Source organism: Triturus cristatus, chromosome 6 (genome assembly GCF_964204655.1).
Source record: "Triturus cristatus chromosome 6, aTriCri1.1, whole genome shotgun sequence".
Classification (NCBI taxonomy): domain Eukaryota; kingdom Metazoa; phylum Chordata; class Amphibia; order Caudata; family Salamandridae; genus Triturus; species Triturus cristatus.
In genome coordinates, this window is record NC_140589.1 from 785,469,949 (window position 1) to 785,494,539 (window position 24,591).

General features: G+C 46.5%; 2 protein-coding genes and 1 pseudogene across 7 annotated transcripts in view; 2 read left to right on the plus strand and 1 right to left on the minus strand.

The window, feature by feature from the left end:
* Window positions 1-7,500: 7,500 nt before the first annotated feature.
* Window positions 7,501-24,591, plus strand: part of AK9 (adenylate kinase 9) — a 1,219,082-nt gene continuing 1,201,991 nt past the window's right edge. For all 6 annotated transcript variants that reach the window (XM_085611347.1, XM_085611348.1, XM_085611351.1 and 3 more), the window contains exon 1: window positions 7,501-7,547. The gene's annotated coding sequence lies outside the window, so the exon portion shown is untranslated. The remainder of the gene's footprint in view (window positions 7,548-24,591) is intronic.
* Window positions 8,589-9,776, plus strand: YJU2B (YJU2 splicing factor homolog B). Its single transcript, XM_085611354.1, has one exon. The coding sequence runs from the start codon at window positions 8,589-8,591 to the stop codon at window positions 9,774-9,776; it is 1,188 nt and encodes a 395-aa protein (XP_085467480.1).
* Window positions 21,523-24,591, minus strand: part of LOC146817874 (uncharacterized) — a 6,514-nt pseudogene continuing 3,445 nt past the window's right edge.

Here is a 24,591-nt window from a genome sequence, read left to right on the forward strand (position 1 = left end):
GCCAGTTGGTCACCCTATTTGTAGGAAGTGATGAATATTGATAGATGCCAGGAAGTTGACGTAGGTAAAGAGAGTGTTTTAACACCCAAACCAAAACTGACCACATCGGTTGTTCGTAGGCCAGCCCAGCTTCGAAAACGGTCGTGCAGGGGCCACCCAACCTCACACGCACCTGCTGGCAGCACCGCGTGCGTCTGTTTACCACTGTCCTGGCATGGATCTGACACTCCGTGCTTCACCACGTTGCTGATGTCAAGGCGCGCACTGACGCACACTGTTTGCCGCTCGATCTGGAGCTGATTTCGGGGGGGGGCTGAATCTTTAAGCAATAGGCAGAGTGGAGCTGCAGGGGCTCTTAGAAGTCGCAGTGAGAACTGGTCTTAAATATTAATAGCATTAAGGCAGGTGCCCAGTTAACACCCTCCCACCATCTGTATATTGAATAGAATGTATATTTGTCGTTAAAATTGTGTCTGATGACAATTTGTGCATTATTGGAGACTTGCTAATTTGGGCTGAAACTGGTCTGATTGAGCTTATTTTGGGCTTATATTTGAGCGGCTTTGGGCTTGGGACGGTGTAGTGTCGGCGGAGGTACGACACAGACACGTGTGAGGGTTCAATACATCTCTTTAATTCATGCGACCTACTTCGTCGCTAGCCTGCCTCTAACTGCCGTTCTTTCCCAGGCATCTCCTTGCCCCGCCTTGGTCCCGCCCCTCCATGCCTCCTAGTCCGAGGCGGTCCTATCACCCTTCTAGTTCAGCGCCACATTACATCTCACCCTTTCTTAACAAAATTCAAAACGCTCATCCTAATACTTTATGTGTATACTCAAATAACATTAACATAGTTACAGTTCCTCGATCAGCCGACTCGGCCTCTTGATGTGTCGACGAGGGCGACTGTCGACTTCAGGACGATCACTGCTTCCTTCATTAGAGTCCACTCTTGGTGTCAGAGTACTGGTCTCAGTTTCACGTGGACTGGTTTCCCTTTGGATGGAACTACCAAGAGACTCTCGCACCTTGGGGCTACATTTCTGAAAGTGAGCCACGTTCCTGGTTATTCTCTTGTCATCCGACTCAGCAGTGATCATAGTCCCCTTTTGTTTGACGACCACCAGAGGAGTCTCGTTAAAACGACAGTCAGTTTTTCTTTGCTGTTCCTGTTTCACCAGGACCCAGTCACCTTCCTGAATCCCAGATGGAGCAGCTCGCCTGCGATGGTCCGCATACGTTTTCATTTTCTCCTTTTTGAGTTGGTCCGTGCGAGCAATGTGTCCGATTCTGGCCACACGGCCTTGTCAGACCAATCCACCATCGGTATCCGGGTGCGCACGGGCTGGCCTAGCATTAGCGTGGCGGGACATTTCCCCGTCGTGGAATGAGGTGTGTTCCGATACGCCCGTAGGACTTCATTGAGCACTGTCTGGATGTCTTGCCGTGCCACCTCTGCTTGCTGAATGGCTTTCTTTAGCGTGGACATGAATCTCTCGATCATCCCGTTGGCTTGCGGCCACAGAGGCGTGATTTTGCGATGTCTGAAATTTAGATGCTTGGCGAAGTCCGCAAAATCCTGACTATTGAACGGGGGCCCATTGTCTGTTTTCACTGTTGTAAGGATGCCCCAGGCAGCAAATACTTCATCCAGCACAGGTATCGTGCTTGAAGCTCTGGTGGATGAGATGATGTGAGCAATGGGGAAGCGAGAGTATTCATCCATTATGGCTAAGATATATTGTCCCGACTTAAATGGACCAAAAAAGTCTACTGCCACTTGCTGCCACACACCCTCCGGTAGTCTGGACATTTGCAGGGGTGCGGGAGGATCAGGCCTGCTGACTAGTTGGCATTGAGGACAGTCTCTCAACGTGTTTTCTACCATTTCATCAAGACCTGGGAACCACACTCTTTCCCTCAAAGCCCTCTTGGTAGCCACGATTCCGCGATGGCCTTCATGGGCTAAAGTGACTACTCCCTGACATAGACTTCTGGGGATGACGAGTCGAGTGTCCCTTAACACTAGCCCATTGGGGGCCACTGACAGTTCCTCTCTCACGTGCCTGAAGGCAGCCAGATCATTTTTGTCAACCGCTCAGTTTTAATCGTCACCTTCCAGATGTCTCCATTCATTGTGTAGCAGTCGCCTCTTCACCTCTATCAGCGTGGCATCCTCCAGAGTAGCATCGATGATGGCGTCGACCGGGACAGCTGGTGGCCGGGCTTGGTCCGCCACAAAGCATATGTATTCTTCTGCCACAGAAGATTTGCACCGTGTTGTTACCTTGGGGTGCCGTGACATGTAGTCAGCGGGATTCTCCGCTTTGCCTGGCTTGTGCACGATTGTATATGTGTACTCTTGGAGGCGAAGACCCCATCGTTCTATTCTGGGGGGCATTTTTGCCCGTGGATTGCCAAATATGGTGATAAGAGCTTGATGATCAGTAATCAGCGTAAAGTGTTTGCCGTACACAAAAATGTGAAAGTGTTTGCAGGCCCAGAAAACGGCTAAGCTCTCTTTCTCTGGTTGTGAATACGCTTTCTCTGCCTCCGTCAGACTCCTGCTCGCGTACGCGATTATATGCCGTTGGTCACTCTCTGATTCATATTGAGCCAGTATTGCTCCCAGCCCGACTGGACTGGCATCCACCGTAATTTCTGTTTTTTCTTTTGATCAAAATATGCCATGTTGTCGGCAGACTCCACAGCTGCTTTGATGTCCTTGAAGGCTCGTTCACACTCTGCTGACCACTGAAATGAGTGCCCTTGTTTCGTGAGCTGTCTCAGAGGGTAGCTGATTGTCGCGTAGTTTTGGATGTAGCGCAAACAGTAACTGGCCATTCCTAGAAAGGAGCGAACGTCCCCTACATCTCGGGGGCTGGGTGTGTCATTCAGCGCCGCCACTTTCTCCGGGTCCGGTCTCATTCCTGCTTGCGAGAAGATGTGGCCAAAGAACTTTAATGTGGATTTGTGGAACTCACACTTAGCTTTGTTGAGAGTGAGATTGGCTTCCAGCAATGCGTGGCAAACTCGCTCCAACGCAGTGTCATGATCCTGTGTGGTGGACCCATATACGAGGATGTCATCACTGTAGTTAAGAGTGTTAGGAATGTGGTGAATGACCTTCCTGATGGCTTCCTGAAATATTTCAGCCTCGGATGACACGCCAAAGCTGAACCGCTTATACTGGAAAAGGCCGACGTGAGTGGAAAACGTCGTTATGTATCTTGATTTTTCGTGTAACTCGAGTTGATGATACCCTTTGTTTAGATCTAATTTGGAGAATATCGTGGCTCCATTAAGTGACGCAATCATATCACTGATATGCGGCCCTGGGTGTCTCTCTCGCTCAATGGCAGTGTTGGGCGCCCTCATGTCTAGAATCAAACAACAAGAGAGAGAGGGTCAAGAACACACTCTTCGTCCCCCTGAGGTAATTATGATAAACAACAAAAGAGTATGGGAAAGAACAACTACTACAAAGGAAAGGGAAAGAGAGCCTATATTGCCAAAACAATCAAAGTTTGTAAAAAGAGTCCTCACTCACCAACCTGGTTGGTGACATGCTTCATCATTGGACTCCCACCAGGGAGGTCTAATACCTCCTCGGTGTGCTACAACGCCTGTTTACAGCGGAGCTGGTGATTGAAGTGTCACGTGTGATAGTGCAATGTGATGTGCAAAGTGAATGTAAAAAATGTCTAGGTTTCAACCAAAAACCTTTATTGTGGTAAACCTAGCATTAATTAAAAAGGGTATGATAACTAGATACCAAATTTTGGTTAGTTAACCCTAATAGTGAAAAGAATAAAATTTGGTCAACATGTTTCTGCCATTTTTAGATGATTCACCAGGCATTCATCAGGACCTTACTGCCCCGGTGGTATGCACACGCTAAGGTGCACCCAACCGTTGGCAGTGATGTTAATAAAAGACTCACGGTTCTTGTTACCAGAGAGACTTCAGTAATTCTGAAGAAAAAAGTGTTAATGGCTATGATCTGCCTCACACCATGGACCCAGGGAGGGGGATGCGCACTTGTAGTCACACATTCGTCAAAGCGCAGCACCCGCCGGAACACCTAGCGTTCCCTCCGATTTGGAGCCCTCATGTCTATACACAACCTAACCTTGTCAAGTTCGCCCTTCTTTGGCACGACAACCACCGGAGAGACCCATGGTGTAGGTCCCTCTGTCCGTTCGATGATGTCCGCATCGAGCAAATCTTGTAGCTCTCGTTCAACAGCATGTTGCATGTGGGAAGGAATCCGCCGGTGGTGTTGGGCTATGGACGCTACCTGTTCATTGATATGTAATCGAATCTGGCAGCGAGTCATCTTCCCCAGGCCAGTGAACAGCTTTGGAAATTTTAGTGTCACATCAAGCTCATCATCCACGCGATACAGGATGTCCACCAGGCGTAGTTGTTCCGCAGTTGGAAGGCTTAGGAGGCAGTCAGCTTCCGGCCCTTCGATGACGTGAATGTGTGCGGGGATGGTCAGATCGCTGTATGTGAGTTGCGTTGAAAATTTCCCCAAGCATGGGAGTGGCTTTCTCGACATCCATGTATATACTTTTACATGGGCAGGGCGCAGTGATGGATGAGGCTTGATTCGCTGGTATTCTGCTACTGGCATGTAGTTCAAAGAAGCTCCACTGTCCATGACAAACTTCGTTTGGTGGTTTCCTACTTGTATACCGAGTCAGGGGTACTTTCTGAGTCGGTCAGGATCCGCGACCATGCATACATACTCGTCACTGTCTTGCGAGATGGGCGATAGTGACCTGGAGTCTTGAGACGACGTGTGCCTTGGTCTGTGACTTTTGTATGACTGACAACTGGACTGAGAGGAACCCGTTGATGAGTCCCGCCGATCCCGTACTGCTTTGGCCTGATGTCTTGTGCCAGCCGATCGAGAAGCCCTGTCATGATCTCTTGATGTGAGCCTTCTGTGATTTCTGCAAACATTTTCAAAGTGATTTTACCCTCCGCACTTACGGCACTCCTGACCCATGGCGGGACACCCATCTGTGTGAGGAAAATCATACCCACAGCGATAGCACTTGAGACGCCGATCTCTCCGTCTGTTGTTGCGACTGGAGCTGCAATGTCTCCGACGCACCGGCTGTTGTTCCCTCCTGACACATGACGGCCTGTGTTTCGCCGGTGAGCGTCTGCGTCCGGTGTGCGACTGAATTCTGAAAGCTTGCTCGCGCTTCTCACCTCTCCCAGCCTCCATTTTCTTGGCATGTTCTTCCGCTTGGTCATGTACACGTGTCATCTCTTCTATCTCATCGAGGGAATAACTCTTTTTTAGCAATTTCCTTCTCAGCGATTCAGAGTGACACCCTTCAATGACCCTCAGGCGCAGGGCATCCTCTGTCGAGAAAGAATCAAATTCGCAGTAACGGGCCAGGCGTCTGAGGCGGGTGATGAAGGTGCACATGGGCTCATCTTTTTCTTGAGCAGCAAGATTGAATGTGTACCTCTCATAGTCTATATTTCGTTTGTGAAGGAATTTTCTGTTAAGCGCCGCACACACAGAGGGGTAAGAGGCCGCATCCACAGCCGGTAGTTCTTTTATTTGCCCAACATCCTTGCCTATCAGGTTGCGTAACGCTATGAGCTGTTGGCCAGGATCCGCCACCTGCGACCCTTTCATGAAATCTTCGAAGTCCTCGAGCCATTCTTTCCACCGGAGGCCGATGCCTCCGCCAGTTTCAAGAACCAACTTCTCAGGTGAGCGCAGGAAAGACACACCGAGCATGCCCAACTGCCCAGCGATGGGTGACGTAGACCCAGACGGGCGGACCGGTGACGTCGACATGGCAAGGACCGTTTGTCAACGTTTGTTGCCTTTAATACGTTTTCCTTTTAATGTTACCAATGCTTGATGATTGTCTGGGCTTGCAATTGCATGTGTTAATGCTTGTTGCCAATTTCAGTTTAATGTTACCAATGTTTGATGGTTTTCTGGGCTTGCAATTGCTTGTGTCAATGCTTGTTGCCAATTTCAGCTTCTGCCTGACTTAAAGATGGCCGCCGGGGTGACCTCGCAGGAGATAGGTGCAGGCGCCTGACTTAAAGATGGCCGCCTCACTTGCACACGCCCCTCCAGGCTCGATCTCCACACGCAGACCACCGCTCTCCAGCCAGTCCCCAAAAATGCTCCACACGTATCACTCGAGGGGAGGCACTCACCACGAGTCCTCCAGTGCAGGCAGCACACGACTGGGGTGGGCACCCAGATCGTGATCTCTTCGACCGGAGCAGTCCTCCTCACAACGACTCCACCTAAGGAGGGGGGGGCACCTCAGACGACCCTCCACTCAACAGCCACTTCGGAGCGGGCAGCACGCGATCGGGGTGGGCTCCCAGATCGTCGTCGCATCTCTCCACGCGCGGGGACCACCACGCGGAGTCTCACCAGAGGGGAGGCACTTCAGCTGCACACACGCACACCGACTCCACACGCGCCGTCACAGCAGGCAGCACTTCATGAGCGACTGGGATAGACACCCGTGTCGCGGCCCTCACACACGGACGCGATCGGGGTAGGCTCCCGACTCGCGCTGAATCGCCGTCCTGAGCACTCCACGCTCACGGAGCTCGTCCAAGCAGCCTCACCTTCCAGGCACGCACCACGCGCTTTGTGGCCAACCCTCGTCGCCAGTTGTAGTGTCGGCGGAGGTACGACGCAGACACGTGTGAGGGTTCAATACATCTCTTTAATTCATGCGACCTACTTCGTCGCTAGCCTGCCTCTAACTGCCGTTCTTTCCCGGGCATCTTCTTGCCCCCGCCTTGGTCCCACCCCTCCATGCCTCCTAGTCGGAGGCGGTCCTATCACCCTTCTAGTTCAGCGCCACATTACAGACGGGTCTAAAAATCTGGCAACACTGACTCTCTCTCACATGAATGCAATCCCTGGGATTGCATTGTGTGACGGCAACGCTCGGTGGACGGTGAGGCAACGCCCAAGCGCCCTAATGGACGCACCGCCCCTGAATTTTAATGTCACACATAAGCAATAGAAAACTTTCCAGCTATGTAAACTATAATATGCCTGCTGGAGACAACCTCCCTTTCAGGTCTCATCTCAGCTATCATAATGATAGCACGAAATTCTAGATCTGTCACGTGCGGTCCAGGTATTTCGCCAACAGTTAGTGATCCAAAAGAAGGGGACAACTACCGAAGAAAGCATTGAACCCTTTCATTGAAGAGCATAGGAGGCACAAAAGTGTCATATTTGGGGGGGGGGGAACGCATGAGGTGCCATGGCTGTATGAGAATGTTTTACACGTTCACGACGTACTGCGGGGCACATTTTAGGGCCTTCCAACTCAATAACGGCAGTTCCACGGACGGTCTGCAGCATCATAACCTGCACGCGAAGTGGCACACGGCGCCATCCGCTGTAATCACAGTTTATTACGCTAGTGCGAGCGTCTGACGTCACAGAGTCCGTATCCGTAGCGACCGGCAGACACAAATCAGTGCAGCCGAGTATAGGAAAGGCGGAGTGCTGTGGGGTCGCAGCAGGTGAGTGGCGTGCATCTGTTTCATTGGTTCTGTAGTTTTAGGACCAATGTTGGCATACGGCAGATTTTTTTAGGTGAAGACCTAGGATAAGGCTTGTGTATGGTCACAGAGCAGGCAATTGGGCGAGAGTCCCGAACCCAGGATCGGACTTGTCTCATCTGGTTGAAACCGAAGCCGATGTACGATTGCTGCCTTTATTTACTAGATGTAGCGAGCATAATAAACCCGGAAGGCAAGTTCTACCAGCGGCAGATAGAGGTGGGCGAGCCAGCAAATTAACAGGAAGAAATGAGCCAATTTGGCTTGGCTCTAAGAGCCAGTCCCCGAGCCGACATTTCTTTTGGCATCGCCAACTAACGGCGAGTAAAATAATATAAAATCCCCTCAAAGTCACACAGACGAGTTTCACTTTGGCGTATTTGAGTGCATCATTGTGAGTAGCATTTAGTAGAAGTGATAGTTTCTAAGCATGTCCTTAGAAACTTTCGTGCCCACGCGGAAGAATGAAGTTCGACAACAAAACAATCCTCTCCTCAAAATATTTCGTGCATTCCCATGCCTCCCGGTCATATCTGTTGTGGGAAGCATAGAATGCCGCTGCCCGCGTCCCACGCAGTGGGACATCAGCAGGGCAGCTTTCTAGCGGCCGCCCGTCGCAGCCTTCCCCCTCCCCCTTCTTCTGCCTCGCGCGCGAGGCCGCGCCCAGGGAGGAGATCTCCCAATGAGTGTGCAGGTGGAGGCGGGCCGTTAGGGGGGCGAGGCTAGCCCCCCCCCCCCCTACATAGGCGTCCCTCTCGCCCAGTTCCTCCTCTGCTTCCTGCGCGCCGCTCCTGCCCGGACACGCGTATTGCTGCCCCACTCCTCAAATATTTCGTGCATTCCCATGCCTCCCGGTCATATCTGTTGTGGGAAGCATAGAAGTACAAGCACTTCCGGGTAACACGGAAGGAGGGAGGAGCCTGGGTTATTGGACCGCCAGCGCCGCGACAGGAAGTACAGATTAGTCATCTGACAGAGAGTTGAACAAAGAAGCAGTTAAACATGGGTGAAAGAAAAGGGGTAAATAAATACTACCCTCCAGATTTTGATCCTGCAAAGCATGGATCTCTCAACAGATATAAGAACAGTCACCCTCTCCGTGAGAGAGCACGCAAGCTGTCTCAGGGCATTCTTATCATCAGATTTGAGATGCCATATAACATCTGGTGTGATGGCTGCAAGAATCACATTGGCATGGGTGTGCGATACAACGCAGAGAAGAAGAAAGTTGGCAATTACTACACAACTCCCATCTACAGGTTTCGCATGAAATGCCACCTCTGTATTAATCACATTGAGATGCAAACTGATCCTGCCAACTGTGACTATATCATAGTAAGTGGTGCACAGCGAAAGGAGGAACGTTGGGATATGAAGGATAGCAACCAGATTTTGACCACAGAACATGATGAAAAGAAGAAGCTGGAAACGGATCCTATGTACCGGTTGGAGCATGGTACTGAAGACCAGGAGAAGCCGCAAAAAGCCATCCCGACACTCGCCAACATCCAAGAGGCTCAGAGCGCGTGGAAGGACGACTTTGCACTCAACAGCCTTCTGAGGAAGAAGTTCCGGGATGAAAAGAAAGTTTTAAAAGACGAAGAAGAGAAGGACCAGGCCCTGTTGGATAAAGCGTCGCTCGACATCCCCCTTCTGCAAGAATCTGAAGAGGACCGACAGTTGGCAGCTCTTCTCAAGTATCGCAGCCTAGATTCATACGAGGACAAACAGAAGCAGAAAAGAACAGCAATATCCAGCCGATCTTGGTTTGCCTCTACACAGGGCCCTGTTAACTCCAGCAGCAGTTTCAAAGTGAGTGATACCCTGAAAAAGCTGGGGCTTGGAGGAAAGGTGACCCCAAAGCTGACCTCTGTCGATGGCCATGGATTAATAGCAGACCGTTTGGGCATCGTGAGTCGGAAATCCAACAACTCCGCAACTCGTTGCGAGGACACAGGGGAGCAGGTACACAGTGAGTCTGGGACCATGAAGCAGACTGATAATTCTCTCCATGATGGCGCATCTTCGTTGTCTTTGGTAGATCATCAAGATCTTGAAAAGCTGAAGAACAGTGAGAGGAGTGATTCTTGTCCGCCAACAACTCCACCTGCTTCTTTGTCCTCAGCTAACCTGGGCTCCTCCTTGGTTGCAGACTATTCAGACTCTAGCTCAGAGTCGGAGGCCCCCTGACTTTCCACCCAAGAAAATTCCTTCTGTCATTCACTACTGCCTCGTGAGACATTGGAGGACACTAAAGGTCACATGACCTAAGGAGATCCAATGGGATCTTTGCTGCCGTTCTACATCTGCCCCTTGAGGTACTTTGCACATTAAGATGCTTGAGGTAGTTTACAAACCATTTAAACGGATGTCCGCGTTTTTCTATGTTTCCTGGCACTTTTCGTTGTTTAGCATATAAAAATGTTTGAAGAGGCATCATCTTATGTTTGAATGTAAATAAGAGGGTGCCAGTTATTGACTTTGGAAATGATCAAAGGCATCATGTCTTGATCGCATTCTGTGGCATGAGTTTGTGGGACCTCTGACCATATTTTGTTCAAAGAGAAGCTGCCGTTTAGAGAACCCTTTACACATCTTCTTAATGCTCAGTTTTATAAAATCGCCAAACATGGTGACCATTTGAATTTTTTTTTTTTTACTACAGTAAAAGCACTCATGTACAGCTTTTTTGTGGCTGCTTGAATTGTAAGGGTAATTATCCCTATTTGTTTCTGAGATTTCTTTGCAGTCTTCTAAATTATATTGAATATAAAATCCCCTCAAAGTCACACAGACGAGTTTCACTTTGGCGTATTTGAGTGCATCATTGTGAGTGGCATTTAGTAGAAGTGATAGTTTCTAAGCATGTCCTTAGAAACTTTCGTGCCCACGTGGACGCACCGCCCTGAAGAAACAATGCCACGAGTGCGAGTAGAAGTCAGTTCACTAGTGGGCTGGGTTTTCATTACAAACAGAGTTACATTAAAGTATATGAAAATTCATGCAAGATAGTTTTTTGTACAGCAAGCATCCTTTAATTATGCATTTCAAGGTGCTTTAATATGTGATGATAAATGCACCTTGACAGATGCTCTAATATGTGATGATAAATGCACCCTGAAATAAGGTAATTGTTTAGAGTCATATCATTTGTGCAAAGCAGGGAAGCAGAGGTTGTTCCAAGGTCTCCTGGATGTGCACTACAGCAACGAAATGGGTGTTTCCCTCTCGCTTATTTTAAATCGCAGATGAATGCTTTGCCTTGAACGAGCTACCTCAGTTTGATGTGTTACGTGAATATACATATTTATTATACGAGCAGATAGTTAAATCAAGTTGGAATAAGTAGTCTAACTAGAAACAAGTTGATTGAGGGAAATGGTGGGGGGCAGAAACCACATGAAGTCTCACTCGTTTTGGCTCGAAGTTTCAAGATGAGCTCGAGCTGAGCCAGGCATCTGGTTCACGCCTGGCAGTGCTTGCCCATGTCTAGGCACTATGTACATATAAATTCATCACTTTTAGATTGTAAAAACCAACTGTTCAATATGTAAAATCAGGTAATTTATGAGCCATATACAATTCTAGCAGGAAATTCAACATCTGTTTGACTTTTTTCAGAGGATACACACATATCACAGGTGTGAGAAATTGGGTTAATGGTTGAGGACAGTGTTAATCTTTTTCAAGCAACAGCCATAATCATCATTAGGGTGAACCACAAAAAAGTCACTAAATTAACCTGTGCTTAACCCTCGGGTAGCTTGGCAGGCTTAACTTCGAGACAATTTTTAAAGTATTTATGCATAACTCAAACAATGCTAAAGCAAAAACACACCACAATACAAATCCCACACCAAGATAGAAAAAATAGAGTAAGCATAATACATCTTTTGACACCAAAACACCTAAAATCCAATCAGTAGAACTGGAATTATGAATTTTGAAAATATAAAGTAAAAATAGCGTCAAAAAGCACAAAGCGCCAACTGTGGTTATCTGTACAGTCTACCATGGGGGTGGCCCAAAAAACCCCCTCAAATCGTAGGCACAAGTACAAAACTATACATAAGAAGTTTGGCTTGTGAGGGATAAATACCCTAAAATTATTATATGTCAACCACAAAACTATACATAAGAAGTTTGGCTTGTGAGGGATAAATACCCCAAAATTATTATATGTCAACCATAATACCTCAATTACTATTGGACTTTTTCTTTGTTTTTATCCATACACCTTCACTTTTATAAATTATATCACCACTGATCATATTTTCGGGTATAAATTCCATGATTATACAATTTTATAATATGAAAAACACGCACTGTTCTCATACAAACTCTTCATTTACATAGCTGTCCGACGTGTATTCTTTTTTGCTTGGGTCCATCTTCAGTTTGTCCACTGATAGAATCAATAAACCTGTTGCCTAATCTCCATATATTCTACATATATTGTGATCAGGCTAATGGTCTTTGTATCTTGAATCTTTTTCATTCGGTGTGGAATCCTTTTCAACAAAGTCTACGTCTATATGAGGGGTGTGAATCTTTTTGCTTAAAGGCAAACTGGGACAAAGTCACAAGTTCAGGCCAACTGCCTTGGACCACAGACCGGATACAGGGACCAGATTAGTTATGCTAACAATTGTACCTTATATCCTTGATTTTAAGGCACTGTGTTGTGCTGCATTGGTTCCGATGATGAGTTGTGAGGGCTGTGATGCAAGGTCCTGCATCGAGTTGTGCCATGCTGTGTCAGTTTAATGTGGAGCTGCAAGGGTTGTGATGTGAGGTTCCGCATGGAATTGCTTTACGCTGCATCGGTTCCAATGGGGAGATGCAAGGTGCTGTGATGCAAGGACCTGCATCGAGTTACATCATGCATCCGTTCCAATGAGGATGGTGATCAGGGGCTGCGAAGGCTGCACTGCAAGGTCCTGCGCCGGGATACGTTGTGCTGCATCAGCTTTAATGGAGCCCACAGTTAGGCTAGTACAGCACCTTTAGCCCCACTTCTAAAGGTCCAGGACCGGGGACTCCACTTGGGGGGGGTCAGGAATCACTGCAGGCTGAGTCCAGGTACAGGGTTCAAGGGTGTTGGAGCATGTTATGTCCTCGCAGTTCAGAATAGGAGGCCAACCAACTAACCCTTGGAGTTACTGTGCTGGTCCTGGGTTCATGGAGCAGGTCCAATCTCCCTTTCTCAGGCAGCAGGACAGCGGGCAGTCCTTCCAACAGCGGGGCAGCAGAGCAGTCCTTCTTCTTATTCTTCCACATGTCCAGATGTGATCTGAAAAGTGGATCTGAGAGTACTATTTTTATACCTGGTGCCCACATGAAGTGGAAGAAACGTACGGAGTTTCCTCCCACAGAAATGTCTTGAATTTCCCGCCTCCCTGCCCTGGTCCAAGTCTGCCTGGAGGCACAATAGTCTAGTGTGAAGTTTTTTATGTGTGAGCCAAGGCAGTGTCTTTGAAGTGCAAGTAGAGCTGTGCACTGCTCCCCCCATCTTTCCTTGGATGCCCCATCCTGCCAACAACCAGTCTCTCTAATGTGTGGCTGCCTGGGACCAATATACAAAGGACAACTGCTAACTACACCTAGTCATGTTACCCAGGAAAGAGGCTGCAGGCACAAAATGGTTAGGACAAGAAAAGCCTCCTCAGCAGTATCACATGCTTAGGTGAGTGTTTTAGTGAGCACTTTTTTAGTTTAACATTTGTTCAGTCAGCATTTTTTTAGTTTACGTGGCAGAGAGCTCATTTAGCCTCGTTTTACAGGGTTTGTATTACTCTCTGGTGGTGCTGTTCACGTTTGGTTGTACCAGAGCTGATGGAATCATTCTATTAATTGTTTACTCTCCGTTAAGCAACGATTCAGTTGTCAGTATTCTTTCAGCACCGATTGGGTTTCTGTTAGTGAACTAGTCACTATTTTCTTTTTTTTTTTTCTTTCCTGCAGTGGTTTCTTAGCCGAGTTTCATTGGCATTGAGTGTTGAGTTTAAACACTCATATCGTTTGAGGTATGCCTCATCTTTTAATCGTGATTCACTTTGGCTCACTTGTTTTGCATGTTTGTTTACATAATTTCTTCTTGGCTCATCTCAAGTAAAGTCAAAAAAAATTTGCTTTATTCGGTTAAAATTTAAAACCATCAAAGCACAATACAATAATTCATGGTACGGGTAGATACAAAAAATTCACAAAAAAAATATAATACAATACATTGGCACTTAAACACGATAAAAGTATGTCCATTTAAATAATTCTAATTAATTACAAATCCATAAAACCATTTCTGCTTCAACATTCCATGTCCCACTGTTAGAAAACCATATTCCTAGGACCTGGGGAATTACTAATGAAATTAAACCCTATTTCTGCGCCTAATAGCCCCTGTAATGAAGCTAGCCACCCCAAAGCATACCAGCGGCGTCTCAAGCATTTGCAGATAGACCAGTGCAGGCCTCACTTGCACAAAGTTATGATTCTTGAGGATAGGCACAATATATTTTTTTCGAAGTAAAGAGTAAAATTTACAAAAGAAAACCATGTGCAACATATTTTGTTCAGAAGTATTGTCACAGGGGCATGGGCCCAGGGTTCTCTCTTTGAAAAAACCCATAGGGTAAGCCAGAAGCAAGGGCAGCATGCCATGTTTAAACCTTATTAACAAAAAAAGATGGAATGGTTTGTTTATAAAGGTCAGGTAAGACTGAATCCCGCTATCTGTACTTAGCATGACAAACCTCCTAACTGCCGGCTTTCCCAGTTCTTCTTCTTCCCTCAGTGACATGGCTTTACTCAAAATCTGGCTCTTAAAGGCCTTTATTTTTATTTTACTCAAAGCACATGGCCTATCAAACAGTTCAGAACAGCCGAGTGACTTCAGGTTATTTTTAATGTATTGAAACCATGGGATAGACATAGCTTCATCAAGGGAAAGCAATCTTGGACAATAAGCTGGCTCAGATTCGGGGGTTGCTGGGCCCACAATCTAAGCCAGCCAAGTAAAGGCGCCACAGAGATTTCATCAGTAAGATAACCCGCCCCCAGATCTTCGTGCATATTAAAAATTTGTGCAGAGAGAGGAAGGGACAACAGTTTGCGAAAAAAGGTATTTTCCACCGTTTGGATTTCTAGCGAGGCCTTATATCCCCATACCTCACTACCGTATAGGGCCATGGGTACACACTTAGCTCTATACATTTTCATGAGTGCAGGTAGTGGTTTACTCCCCAGACGTTTTGCAAAGCCCAACAACGCTCCTGTAGCTCTAGCAAGGATGTTCTTTTTCTGGGCGCGTTGCATGAGCCAAGAACGTCTGTCATCAAATAAGATCCCCAAGTATGGGAAGGACTGCACTTTTGTAAGTTCCTGCCCATTACAGTAGAATTTAACCCGTTTCGCCCTCCCAGCACCTATTGACATGGAATGTGATTTTTTAGAATTTATTAATAAATCTAAAGAAACCATAAAATCATTAAATACATTTAGAAGCGCTTGCAAACCTCTCGCGGTTCTCGCCAGTAAAACAGTATCGTCAGCGTATAGTAACGCGGGAATTAGTTTTAAACCGGCTCTAGGGAGATCTTTACTGATCGAACTTAAAACTTCTCCCAAATTATTAATGTAAAGCGAGAAAAGCAGGGGAGCTAGAATGCAACCCTGTCTAACCCCACGCTTTACCTGCCAAGCATCAGATAAACTCCCGTCTTCACTGTAGCGGACGACAGCGGTAGTATCCTCATGAATAACGGCCAGAAAGGATATCAATACTGGGTCAAGCCCCAAAGCAACTAATGAAGCCCATAATTTTTGACGGTTAACAAGATCGAAAGCAGTGGACAAATCCATGAATGCTAAATGAAGGACCCCCTGCTTCGCGACCGTGTATTTCCCGATGATGAGATGCAAATTAAGGCATTGACCCACTGTGCCCTTTCCCTGTCTAAACCCGTATTGTAGGTCGGAAATTATAGATTTATCTTCCAACCAAGTTGTTAGTCGAGTTAGGACAACTTTGCCCATTATTTTCATGGCGGAATCCAAAAGAGAAATGGGCCGGTAGCATGCTGGGTCTTCTCTTAACCCTTTTTAAAATGAAGGCACGATAAAAGCTTTGCCCCATGACTTAGGGGCACCAGCCTTAGAAGCAGCGTTAAAAACGGCAGTTAAAAGTTTTGCCCATAGCCCTGGGTCAGCCCTATAAAGGTCCGCAGGCACGCCATCTGGGGCCTGGGGCTTTGCCTTTTGCCATTATGTTAATGGCCTTCAGGACTTCTTCTTCGTAAAAAATAATTTTTGAGGCTAAATTACTATCCGCATAGTTCACTGGATCAGGGTCATACATTTCTGAATAAAGACCACTAAAATGGGCCACCCATCTCTCTGGAGGGATGAGACAATCCTTATTGGTGTTCTCCAGCTCATTGAAAAGTGAACTATTAATCACCTTCCAGAACTGGGTACTATTTGTCAAAACACTAGCATCTGACAATTCATCCCATGCCAAATTTCTTAACTGGGTTTTCCTGTCCTTAATCGATTTTTTTGTACGCCCTTCTTGCCTCTGCAATCTTATTTAGGTCTTTGTCTCTTTCTTTCAGTGCCGACATGAGAGCAGAGTGAGCACTAGAGCAAGCATGGTCAAACCAACTTTTAAATTTCTTGGGCCTTGGTCCCCCATGAGTGGTAAGAATACCCACTACTTGTTTAGTAATCCTATCGAAGGCACTGAGAACTTCCATTGGTAGCGCCGCAGGCGACAGACATAAACTGAAATCCTCGTTATTATTATTATATAAGTTCTCAAAAAAGTCGGCCGGAGTAATAACATCCCATCGTAGGCGTCTACCCTGACTAGTAGAAACTAAATTTGTATTGGAAATCAAAGGCAATGAGATTTCCTTTGCTAAGGCATTCACTTTAATTTCCATCATAAGCGGGTTATGATCACTTAGGGGATTTTGAATAACACAAAAGGAACCTATTAAGTCCCTCAAAGGACAGGATATAAAAATATAGTCAATAGTACTATTATGACCTTGACCAGTGAACGTAGGAACACAGAACAAAGAATCTTGAGCAGGGGAATATAAATGAAGGGCAGAAACAATACTCTCCAGATATATTCCACCCTTAGAATGTTCAAAATGAATAGCCTCTTGCTGGCAAAAATCGTAATTACTAAAACCATAACAATTAAGATGACATACATGAATGTTAAAATCGCCAAAAAGTAAAAGAGAATAAGGTGTGACATTCTTTGCATCATATTCGTCCAGGAATATGAACAGTGCTTTCAAGTGTTCTAATTCATCAGACCTGGCAAATGAATTATAAAAATTTACCACTAAAAACGATGGCAGATTTGGACCTTCAAGTTTCACTGCCAAAAAATGTAGGGAATTAGTCACTAGCAATTCAGTATTATATAATAACTTTAAACTAAATAATAACAAAAGGCCTCCTCGAGCTCTCCCCATTGCAGAAGGCACAGCATATTTAATAAAAGACTGAAACCCATCCAGATAGTAGGGGTCGTTCGCCTCCCAAGTTTCTTGAAGGGCGATAATATGATAGGTGGAAAGGAAATCCCTCCAGTTTTTGTCGTCTCTTTTGGAACGCAGACCCGCTATGTTCCATGAGAGTGTGGTGATTTTATCCATTACTGGAGTGCCCCCCACGCAACCTGACTCTTGTATTATAGTGTTCTCTGAGTTAGATGGAAGGGAATGAAGTTCAACTTCCTCTCTATGAACGGGTACTACATCGCTCATTTTACCAGTAACGTTATTAGAAACCATACTACTCCCAACCAGCGGAACAACGTCGGAGTTCTTCTGAGTAGTTCCTAGCTCATTAGCAGCCTGAGGGGGTAAAATAATATCTATCGAGTCACTACAATTTACCCTATATTCCATAGTAGACTCCCTAGAAAATAAAGGGCCAGGGTGTTTAGATGGAACTACACTAGTTACATAATTATGGGTGTGAATGCTAACCGGACTAAGTCAATCGTTGACATCTAAAGAACTAAGGGCCTCAAATCTATTACATAAAGCCAATGGTTTGCTAACAGGGATATACTGAGTAATACGTTCGCCAGATCTTGCAGGCCCTTGAATGTGAGGTGGATAAAAGAAACCCAACGGGAGAACATTGACATAATCCTGGTGTATTCTACTCGACCCTGCCTGCCTCAAAATAAGGTCTACTATGTCAGGAGAGCTAAAATTCACTACAACACTGTCACCATTTAACGACTTATTGGACTTCCCCACCCATGAAACCCTTCTGACCATTTTAAAACAATCATAGAGACGACTCCCCAAAACTGTCTTACCCGCCAAATAATGAAGGGCTTTATTTTTTAATGAGGACCAATGCTCTGCCCTACCATCAGAAGTTTTCGGGACATTAGCTAATATAACAGTATATGGACAAGCCGCCGGCGGCAAATGCAAAGGAAAATCCTTTTGTGTGCTCTCCACCGGTGCCCTTGAATTTTCACTCTGCCCCCTCATCCCCGCATTAATACCACGGTTTGATCCCAAAACCGATGGTGATGGGTTTAAGTTACCAACAACAGGGGCCGTTATAGACTCAACCAGCTCCGAAACTCTAGAAGTAGCTACATTCAAAGAGTGCAATTCGGATGTATTTTTCCTCAGCGACGGTGCTTTCTGACCCGCTAAGTGACGTTCGATCAATACAAGTCTATCGTTTATCTTATTGAGACTATCCATGACTGGTGATATTATCGCTCTCAGTCGCTCTTCCATAAGTTTAATCAAATCAACTGACTTTTCCCCCATTGTGAGAACTTCCCCTTGATCAGTACACCCATGGCATCCATTGCCATTATTCACCATTTGCTGTCCCACAACACTGCTTCCCTGACAATCCAACCCAAGTACAGAATCTTTAAGCCTGGGTAACTTAGCTTGTTGTCGACTTCCTTTAGGTGCATTATTAGCTTTTCTCTTTCCTTTGGAAGTTTTGACAATGGCAACAGGGGGAATTTTTAACTGCCTAGTACGAGTAACTGGAGGGGAAAAAGCGGGTGTAGAAACATTAGTAAGAAGGGGCATGGTAGCAGGACTGGACTCTAGGACACGGCCCGGCGAAGGAAGATGTAAAGTTTGCCCAACACCTATGCCTAAAATAGGGTCGCCAGGTTGTAACTCCAAGTTAAGCTGGGTTAAAGGTTCTAAAGATAACCTCCTTTCCACCATTTCTATTTCCCTAGAAACGGCATTTTCTGCTTTTTTTAAGTAGGCATCTAATGTCCCAGTCCCCCCTATAACAGAGCCCTTACTGTTATTTTTTGCCATAGCCTAATTGGATCAAAGTCCTGAATACACTTCTTGCCACAACAGCCAATTCACCAATTGTCCGTGGAAACAAGTCCCCGATGCTCAAAGACGGACCCCACACTACAGCTCACTCTCACCGATGTTATGGGGGTGGCCCAGCCCAGCCTTGTCCAGCCCCGGACGGCCACAGACGGCCCGCCCTTTGCCCGGGCTTAGCCCGGCGCTGCCTGCCCGCGTCCCGCGACGCGGAGGAAGCCGCGTTCTTTTGAGCGCCTCCGGGCGCGTAGATGTCGTCAGCGGGCGCTAGGGAGGCTGGGAGCTGTAGTCTCCCCCTGCCCTCGGCCGCAATGTGAAGTGGCGGCAGCAGGGGAGACACACAGCGTGTAGAGTCCAGGGACAGCAGCGATAGCGCAACAGGACAGGGCAGCAGTGAAGTCCACCAGCAGGTAAGTGAGGCGAGGCTCTGCAACTGATTCCCGCTCCACCAAGGGAGCCGCGTTCTTTTGAGCGCCTCCGGGCGCGTAGATGTCGTCAGCGGGCGCTAGGGAGGCTGGGAGCTGTAGTCTCCCCCTGCCCTCGGCCGCGAGGTGAAGTGGCGGCAGCAGGGGAGACACACAGCGTGTAGAGCCCAGGGACAGCGGCGATAGCGCAACAGGACAGGGCAGCAGTGAAGTCCACCAGCAGGTAAGTGAGGCGAGCCTCTGCAACTTATTCCCGCTCCACCGAGGGAGCCGCGTTCTTTTGAGCGCCTCCGGGCGCGTAGATGTCGTCAGCGGGCGCTAGGGAGGCTGGGAGCTGTAGTCTCCCCCTGCCCTCGGCCGCGAGGTGAAGTGGCGGCAGCAGGGGAGACACACAGCGTGTAGAGCCCAGGGACAGCGGCGATAGCGCAACAGGACAGGCCAGCAGTGAAGTCCACCAGCAGGTAAGTGAGGCGAGCCTCTGCAACTGATTCCCTCATGTCATTGTTGCATCAGCTTGCGTCATTTTGTACTTTTTCACTCACTATGTGCACACATCTGATATCGGTTTACAGCACTTGAGGTTTGGTTTAGCTAGTCTATTTAAGCACTTTTTCAATTTTTCAATGTTTCATTTTCAATACGGGGTACAGCATGAGGTTGCAAACTGAGATTCTTTCACTATTACAGTATAATAGTCCTGTTTTCTTTAGAGCCCAGTTGCTATTCCTGTCATTTTAAATAAGGTTTTGTAACAGTCATAAGATGTAATAATTTAGTTAATTCATTCATTACAGATTCCCCTGACAAAGGGCTCGTATTATAGCCCGAAATGCTTTGGGAAACATCACATTGTCAACTTTCTTGCTGATTTTCAAGCTTCTTTGATTTTTCTTATGAACTAATAACTCACCTGCTACCATCAAGAATAAAGCGGATTGAAGTATGCTTCAAGTCTGTAGAATCATTTGGAATTTTGGACGCTCTGATTCTTGTTGGTTTATATGTTTAAGAACAGTCAGTAGTTGTACCTTATTAATAACAATGTATCTTATAAATTGTGTACACTTATTATAAGTGACTTGTATGTAGAGCACTAGGTATCCCTGGATAAAAATCTACGTTTCCGCATTTTTAACTGTCTAAAAGTGGCCCTTTCAGAATTGTCACTTAAAATCCGACATTACTATTAAAGAGGACTTTAAATTACAGTTGCTTAGACACCACACATTACATTTCTACCTGCTCCCAAACAACCAAAAGTTATAACTTGTTAGGCCTCACAGTAGTGATAACAGAGTTTATGGGTTTTTCACTATCAGGACATGCTGTTGATCAAATATGAATTTACCTTGCAAAAATGGAAGACGAGCCTCGTTTGGCAAAACAGGAACAGTTCGTTAAAATTAAATGCAGCTGCCGGGTGAACAGACAACAGAGTCGGGGTCTGAAGACTGTCTCCAAGCTCATTGGTTTCGGCCATCCTTTTATACATTACATGAATAGTCATAAAGCAACTTGTACATTCCTTTGGAGACAGAAATCTGGGCCTAGTCACAGGGCCATAAGCCTGGTCATTTGATAAGAAGCTCAGGTGGGTCTCGACCTTGCGTGGACACAATGTGGGACCCGTGGATACGTGTCCAGATGTCTGGCATGGGGAGCGCATGATAACTGAGTGTGGTGTTCATGTTGTGTTTTCCTAACTTAGTGTGGCATCTGACTTTATAGTGCGTTGGGAACATGCCAGCCAAAGTTTTTATTGGGGCCAATCTCCTAAAACAATTGTGGTGTTGCGGCCTATATTTGGGGTCGATCTGGGATTTTCCTGTTCACACGTTTGTCTAAGAGTTACGTATCACCCCACCTGTGATCTGTCAGTCAGTTGCTTCAGTCCTAGGGCGCAGGTTCTGCCTGACCACGTATTTCTGACTCGGGTCTGATGAGGAGGTCATATCAGGTGCATTTGACAACAGCGATGCAAATTCGGCATTATACGTACATATATCATGGCGTATATCGGCATTGTATTTATCAATATTAACATTCCCCCGTTGAATTTTCAACTATATCAATTGCCACACACTTCATGAATGTCACGTGATTTGAGGTTTGGTGTGTTTCTGTTGTGCCTATTACAACCTCTCTAGTTAATTACATTTGACCTAATTTGAGGACTGTGCTTTTATAGCAGGAAACCCCCACTTGTTGGAAACCACACATAAACAGCACAAAAATGACAATCAGGAGCAGTGACGTGCACAGTCTGGTCACCCACCGGGGGAGCCAGGAAATCAAATCATTAAACCAGCCCTGCTCAGGGGCACCTCCCTCCTTTTTCATGTCAGCTTGTAGACGATGCAGTGATTGGATGGCAAGGGTTAGCGTCACATAGTCCATATCATTTCCAGGGATAAAAGTACAGCAGGATGCACCGATCTTGGCACACACCCCACCCTCCATTGCAGTCATCAAGTCCAGCACATACGATGTTGCATCACCATGAGGCGGATGGCTCTTAGTTCTTCCTTGATAGCATTTAGGCCAAGCTCAGTATTCTTGATAATCTTTAGCAATTCCCACCTGATTATTTGTAACCAGTGGGCATTCACATTTATTTTCAGGGTGAAGAAGGGTATGGACCCTCCCGCGTTTACTTGAGTGTCAGAAAACAGTCTAAATTCTTCCAGAATGTCCTTGAACTGAGCCCAGCCAAAATAATCAGCAGTTCTTTTTTTTTTTTAGCCTGATGCAATAGAGTTTTCTTCTGCAGCGGATGTTTGAACAACTCAGACAGGTCTTCTCCAGGGATGACCAGGGTCGGGGTGTGTATGGTTACAAGGGTGCAGAGGCCCTGCCATCTTAGAACAAGAGGAGCGTAAGGAAACTCACCACATTGCCAATAGATATCCATCAGTGCGGAGGTGCCCCATTGCATGTCTGGTACGTGCAGTATTGCTCCACAATTTTCATTTGTGCCAAGCTTGATCGTTCCTTTGCCTCTGAAACACAATGAATACAGTTTAAGTTTCTGTCCAGCTAGGGTTTGCCCATTCCTTTTAGCCATATGTACCTATCTATCTCAATGTCCCAGATTTTCTGACATGGGTTATCTATGCTGGCATTCAACCCTTCCCTTCTAGACTCATTCCCCCTTGTATCATCAAGGTGGATAGACCTGCACTGGAACTCCATGCTTAGGGTTCATTTGTTATTGAAGAAGACTGCTCCAGACATGCTAAGGGCCACCTCGGACCACAGACAGAGGCAGGAGTGGATGTGTTTGTGTTTGTGCACTGGTGCAGGGAATTTGTTACCTCCAGGAACCTCTTTTCTGGAAAATCTCTGGGCAAACAGTGTCCTCCCCTAAGGTGCCCCACTTGTGCATCCTGTCTAGCTCAGTTTCAATATTGCTAGGCTCAGTGAGAAGGTACAGTGCAGTGGGGGTTGGTCTTATATCGAGTGACGTTTACTACTACTCATGGGGTTCTACTCTACTGGGTTGTATCTTGGCCCTAATCCTACATAGGTGCCGGCGAAGGAGACATTATAGCTTTTTCTGTGGCTATTTCTTGGGATAAGTAAAGTCTATCTGTGCTCAAGGCATGGGGTATCAGCGAGCAGACATAGCACGACCTAGCTGACGTCTGGGCGCCGACAGCTGTCATGTGCTGATACCATGTGTTGTGTAAGAGTGCTCTGTGTAGTGCGTGCGAAATACTAATGTTCAGTTCAGTGTAAGTGAGGTGGGAGAGGTCATTACGCAAGTGCTGTAGAAATGTCGAGGTAGGCTCCATGTGACTAGGAAGATTTCTCGCTACAGATGGATGCGGCGACACCCATGCTAAAAAGATGGTGTACAAAGGTGCAATAATACATAATTTTAAAACATTGCAGGTCTTTTGATGGTGTTTGGAGGGGTCGCTTGCAGCTTTCTGGCATCTGGGGTGTCTTTTCTTGTCACAGAGTAAAGAGTCTGTTTGTAAAAAATGTCCGTAAAAATAGTCTGTGGTCTTTTGGCTTGAACCCTCTGGCCTTGTTGCTGCTGAAGAGGAGGCGGGCCGCAGTAAAGGTGGTGCACGTAATGCTCGATTGCAGACCTGTTGAATGAGAGTTTCGGTTTGTAGGTTAGCTTGTAGAAAACATACATCATTATTTGGTCTTGGAAATTCCTGTGCCTTTACTTTTTGGAAAATTTCTGTGCATCCATTTTACGCAATCTTTGGTGAGGTACTAGATGGAGGCCGCAGTTTAGCGTCATTTTAGGAATCGGGGAGTTTTGGTCATAGGTTGCATGAGTTTTATTTTATGGGTCTTTTGTTCCTCCAACCCCCCTTGCCGTAACAGAGGTGAGCATTTTAGTGGGTGATCATCATGGATGTGTGGATGACTCTTTTTACCTATCATTTTGTGGGTGTTGTTGTCCCTTTTAATACTCTACTTTCTCTAACATGTCAGTGTGTGTGTAGTTTTATCAATGCCAATAGTACCTTTTGACCTACACATGTGCGATGCACTGTGAAAGGAAGGAAGCGTGTCGCAATTTTAAGATTGTGGGTAATTGCAATGTGTCCTGAGGACACGTGTATGCCTCTTTGGTCCCGTATGTGGTGTGAAATGAGGGTTTCTCTAATGGAGTTGGGTGTTTTGGACTCAGCCCTTTTTCTGGAAGCTCCATTTTTGGGCTACTTTAGGGCTTCTTCCTGCAGGTCACTGGGAGCCTTCATAATGTCTCCTGTAGTGTTGCGTTTATTGTGGTAAACCGCTGGGGGTTTGAGAAACTGCTGTGTGGCCCCATGTGATTAGGTTTGGCGATTACTGGGATCGGGCCTATTGTTCTCTTGGACTATTGTTTGCGAGTCCTTGTGTTGATTGATTCGACAAATTGGGTGCAGTGGTGAGTGTATCCATGCACCTTGTGTGGTGGCTGCGATGGTCCTCTACAGAACCCCATCCCCTCCCGGTACCACTCTCACCCTCGGGTCCAGAATACTTTGGGTCTGCTGCCCTCAGTGGGGGTCAGGGATTTCTTGCCCAATGACACGCTACTCCTGAAGTTTTAGAGGGACATGATCAGATGAGCAGATTTTTGATGTTTGAAAGCAATAGGGGAGAGGAGGAGGCAACATATCTTGCTTACGATGGGTGTCAGGTGCGCTGCTGAGACTTGTCGTACTGCGAGTAATGAACTGAGTTGGCTGATTGTCCTGGTGAATTTCCATG

Coding starts and splice junctions, on each gene's coding strand:
- YJU2B (XM_085611354.1), top strand. CDS start 8,589: ATGGGTGAAAGAAAAGGGGTAAATAAATACTACCCTCCAGATTTTGAT.